Source organism: Ciona intestinalis, chromosome 9 (genome assembly GCF_000224145.3).
Source record: "Ciona intestinalis chromosome 9, KH, whole genome shotgun sequence".
NCBI classification, from domain to species: Eukaryota; Metazoa; Chordata; class Ascidiacea; order Phlebobranchia; family Cionidae; genus Ciona; species Ciona intestinalis.
In genome coordinates, this window is record NC_020174.2 from 3,218,008 (window position 1) to 3,223,394 (window position 5,387).

Genomic DNA, 5,387 nt, shown 5'->3' on the forward strand with positions numbered 1-5,387 from the left:
ATAAAAAAATCCCACATGAAAACATGGCTTCTTCAACATGAAGTGTTAATCCACGATTTCGTTGTTCGCTGATGAAGCTTTCATTTCCACGTCGTTTGTGACGTCATTATTTTCTAAATTAGGAAAACATAGTCATTTTAGACCAGGGTTTCTGAACCAGGAGACCTGGTTTTGTTATTTAAGCAATTCTAGAAAGGGGTATTTTTTTGATTATGGCAGCGCAGGTTTAAAAATATTTTAAACAAAAAGACAGGATATAGCACAAAACAACAGTTGTTAAAACACGCTTACAGTTAAAAACCTATTTACATTTAGTTAAAAAATAAGCGTGGTCGCTACACCTAGCAGACAAACGAACCATTTATGTTTAATTATTATCTCAAGTTAAACTTCTAATAGAAACAAAAGTGTGCGTAAAGACACGACCCTACAATGTGGGGATCGGCTTTAAAGAGAAATAACCCGAAGTTAGGGTCATGAGTTATTGGGTACTTAAAAATGTGTGCAGCAAGGAAAATGGTTTAGAATCACTGTTTTAGGTGGTGATTGTTTCACATCAGAAAAAATAACATAAAAGAAATAAAATTGTGTATAGTGCAAAAATCCATATTTTAAAACTGTGTTTAAACACAAATATCCCAAACATTATGTTGTAGATAAAATATAGTACGGTGGGGAAAGATGGGACACCTTTTCATTCTATTTCCTTGACCTATTCGGTAGTAAACAAAGAACATTTAAAGAATTATAAAACTGTACCCTCACGGCTTCCATAGACCGTTGTCTTTTGTGCTAAAGATCCCGTCTTACCCCACAGTACTATAGGAAAAATTAAAATTGTGTATAGTACGAAAATCCATGTTTTTAAAAACCGTGGATCAGAAACACACATACACTTACCATTATGTTGTTGTAGCTCTTGTTCGGCTTTATTCTTATAAACTTCACTTGAATATTTACATACTGGTGATCCGCATTGGCAGGTGAACTGACGACATTTAACGTCCCAGAAACGCTCTCCGTAATCAAACCTTTAACAAACATAGATGATATATATATATATATATACATATACTATGGTGGGGGAAGATGGGACGCCTTTTCATTTTGTTTACCTTTCCATTTGGTAGTAAACAAAGAACCTTCAAAGAAGTATGAAACTGTATCCTCACGACTTCCACAGACCGTTGTTAATTCTTTAAAACACGATCAGGATATTTAGATATTATGTGCTAAAGGTGTCCTATCTTCCCCCACCCTACTACATATATATTGTTGCTGTCATACTATACTTTTATTTTAGCAAATTCAATTTAAATGTAACAAATATAGAAAAAATCTATATACAGTAGGGTGGGAGAAGAAAGGACGTCTTTAGCACATAATATCCAAATATCCTGATTGTGTTTAAAACAATTAACAACGGTCTATAAGAGTTGTGATAATATGGTTTTATAATTCTTTGAATGATCTTTGTTTACTACCAAATAGGATGGAAAAATAAAATAAAAAGGTGTCCTGTCTTACCCCACCCTACTGTATACATATTGTTGTTGCCATTCATCTTATAAATGAATGTAAATTACTTTATCCTCACGAGGCCGAAACATGATAGTCGTTAAACACGGTGTTCTGTTTCATACACCTCGTGCCAGCTTACGATTTACCAAGTATGTTACTTTGTGGGTGATTATTTTTTTATATATGGCTGATAATTTGGACAACCCATTAGTGGCCACTGGGTTAGAGAATTTGCCGTTAAGTGTCTTGCTCAAAAAAAAACAAAAATTTTTTTACCGGAAACCCCCAAAAACCAAAAAATTTGGGGTTAAGGGTAAGCAACGAGCCTTGAACCCATTACCTCTGGGTTACAGGCAGGCACTCTAACCAGTTTGCCACAGCACCAATTCACTCAACTCACCCAAGTTCTTCCCCAGCTTGTATTTCACGAGTGGTAAAGTAAGCAAGGATGGGAAACCTTATATCGTGATGTCCGACAAATACTCGGATCGGGATTAAGTTTGGTTCACAAAGGTGGTTGATGAAGCGCGACACGTTGCCGTAGTTACGAGCATCAATGCAATATATTTCACCATCCTGAAAATTAAAATTTCTTAAACAATATGAATAAATAATTGAATGTACTTTACTTTATCCTCGCATAGCCGGAAAACGACAGTCGTTATAACATGGGTGTTCATACACCTCACGCCAGCTTACAAGTTACCCAGTATGTTACTTTGTGGGTGATTATATTTTTTGTGGACTTTTTCAGATTTTATTTACGTGTGACTGACAATTTAGACAACCCATTAGTGACAACTGGGTTGAAGCAATTGCCATTAAGTGTCTTGCCCAAGGACACATACACCCACTATTACAACAGACCTTATATTAAATATATTAATCACAGCCTTAGATATTACCTTGTTTTCCAAATCAAACAAATACGAATCATCTTCCCGTTGATCAGCTTCATCATCCGAGATCAGTTCACCCACATATTCGCATACAAACGCACCACGTGGCATCGCTTCAAGCGCAACAAGCCCCCAACCCATGCCTTGGGTTCGATAAACTTGTAGGCGATACCTAAAACAAAGATTACCACAATTTTAGACTCGGAGAATTTTTAAATTTTTCTATATTTTTTTGCTGAACTTTACAATTCTAAACATTTCATAATTTTTCTATATTTGTTTGGTGAACGCTACAAATTTAAATTTTATAATTTTAAGCCAAGTAACATACATGGTAACATGTAAGCTGGCACGAGGTGTATGGAACAGAACACCTGTGTTTAACGTATGTCGTTTTCCGGCCACGCAAGGATAGAGCAAGTTACTTTTATTCATTCAACTAACAAAATCGTTTATCTAGGCTGGGGGAAGATGGGACACCTAGTAATTCTATTTTCTAGTCCCATTTAGTAGTATACAAGGAACATTCAAACAATTATAAAACCGTAGACTAGACTGTTGTTAATTGTTTAAAACCTGATCACTATATTTGGACATTACGTACTAAAGTTGTCCCGTCTTACCCCACCCTACTATGTTACCTTATTCCATTCTGTACCACTCTGTTTTTACACTGTCGCGAACATCTGCACATTTGATTGCATTCATAGATAAGTGGAGGTTCAAGAATATCAAACTCGGGCAGCAAAGTCCCATCGTTACCATACCAGCACCTCTCGCTTATCAAGCCACACACACAAGATGGAGACCCACAGTTGTCGCTGCACTGACATGACTGAAAGAAAAATTAGAAAAAAATACATTCGATATTTGGATATTATGTGCTAAAGGTGTCCCATCTTCCCCACCCTACTACACCAAGAAAATAATATTGAAAGAAAAAACAATCCGAGTTTTAAAAGGAGAATTTAACTGTTTTTTTTTTAAGAATGAATAAAATTTTGTATAAAATATTTATTTAGTTTTGATAATTTACCTGCATTCCTGATATAACAACATTAATTCTTGTATCTTGTGAAGTGTGAACGTTCTCAGTAACATAATGAAAACCATGTGGGGGGTTGGTGGGACAAGGCGCATCATCACGTGCATTCACACATATTATTGGCAGCTGTAATAATAATAATACCTTTCATTTGTCTATTGGATTCTAGTAGCGAAGATTTAGAAATATGTTTTTTTTTCTATGCGATTAGGGTAGCAAAGATTAAGAATTTTAAATGAAAAGTCAGGATATAGCGGCAAAACAACAGTTGTTAAAACACGCTTACAGTTAAAAACATGTTTACATTTAATTGGAAGAAAATAAGCGTGGTCGCTACACCTAGCAGACAATCGAGCATGATGTAATAGAATGATGACAGTAATTGAACTAAACTGAATCTGTAATTGTCGTTTTATCACGAACGTCGTCATTTTCGCTCGTCTATATAACATATAGTAACGAGTCATTTATGTTTAATTATTATCAAGTTAAACTTCTAATAGAAACAAAAGTATGCGTAAAGATACAACCCGTACATAGATTACCAGTGACCCGTACATAGGGTAGAATACAAATTAACGTTAACTAAACACATTAAAGGGGCATACCAAAGAGAAAGAAAATTTTTAAATGGATAGAAGTGCAACGGTTAGATTTAGGGTTTTTACACACATTTTTTAAAAGCTATTTCATATTACAAAACTTTGGTGGACCACATTTGAGCATTTTAATCAATACACAAATTTTTATTTTTCGTTGGTAACTGTTGTTGCCAGACATATTGTAAGTTTTTATTCCTTCTGACAGAAATCAATGTATACACACTTCGCATGGTAAAAAGGCATTAATTTTTTATTAAATTTTTTCCTGAAAAACCTGGTTTTAATAATCTGTAAAAACATTGGAACAAATCAAATTCCAAGAAAACCTTTTTATAAAAAAAAAATAAAATCGTGTAATATTTGAAATTTACTGATACAGTTTGGAAACAATATTTTGTGCATAGGTGAGGAATTACCTTGTCATATCCACGAGAGATATCCGGGTTCAAAACTCGCTCTCGGTTGTAAGGAAGAATTACTTTTCGAAACAATCCAGCGTTTCGAATGCACAGATGGATCTTTAACGCAATCCAACACATGCTACGCTCCGGTGCACACTATGACATCATAATCACAAGTTATGACATCATTATCACAAGTTATGACATCATAATTACAAGGTATGACATCATGATCACAAGTTATAACACTGTGATCACAAGTTATGACATCATGATCACAAGTTATAACAGCGTGATCACGAGTTATGACATCATAACCACAAGTTATGACATCATAATCACAAGTTATGACATCATAATCACTAGTTATGACATCATAATCACAAGTTATATGAGATGAAAATCACAAATTATATTTATATATGAGATGTGCGGGAATTGAGACTTAGTAATAAAAATATTATAAAAACAATTTCTGATACACAAATACTTGCTCAAACAATCATTATTTATATCAATGTATAATGTAGCATATGGATTACAATATATTTAATACCGAAACTTTCTATAACTGCATACAGTATCACCCTGAGTGTTGGGGTAATGGGCCAATCCTGGCCTAAATCCTGGGACCCATACCGTGCCACGCGACGGGACCTGACCCACATAGAACAGAACTGCATTACCTCAAATTTTTTTTAAGAATATAATAAAAATGATTTATAATAATCGTTGATTTGTGAATAACTTTTCTAGCCAATGTTGGGTAAAAACAAATAACATGATTTTGTTGCGTAAAAAATAACATGAAAACAACAAAAATAAAGAAAAACAGTAGAGTTTAGTGAGAAACTTACTTCAATGGGAGTTTCCCCTTCGCTGTTCTTGATATTTGGATTCGCAGCATTCGACAAGAAGA

At 34.4% G+C, this 5,387-nt stretch overlaps 1 protein-coding gene across 1 annotated transcript in view; it reads right to left on the reverse strand.

Annotated features, from left to right (window-relative positions):
- Positions 1–34: 34 nt before the first annotated feature.
- Positions 35–5,387, reverse strand: part of LOC100180401 (histone-lysine N-methyltransferase EHMT1) — a gene marked incomplete in the record, with an annotated part of 22,971 nt that continues 17,618 nt past the window's right edge. Inside the window, 7 exon segments of the mRNA XM_026835828.1 lie at positions 35–113; positions 901–1,031; positions 1,922–2,097; positions 2,427–2,592; positions 3,062–3,255; positions 3,457–3,591; positions 4,484–4,624. Coding sequence (XP_026691629.1) covers positions 46–113; positions 901–1,031; positions 1,922–2,097; positions 2,427–2,592; positions 3,062–3,255; positions 3,457–3,591; positions 4,484–4,624 — 1,011 coding nt within the window.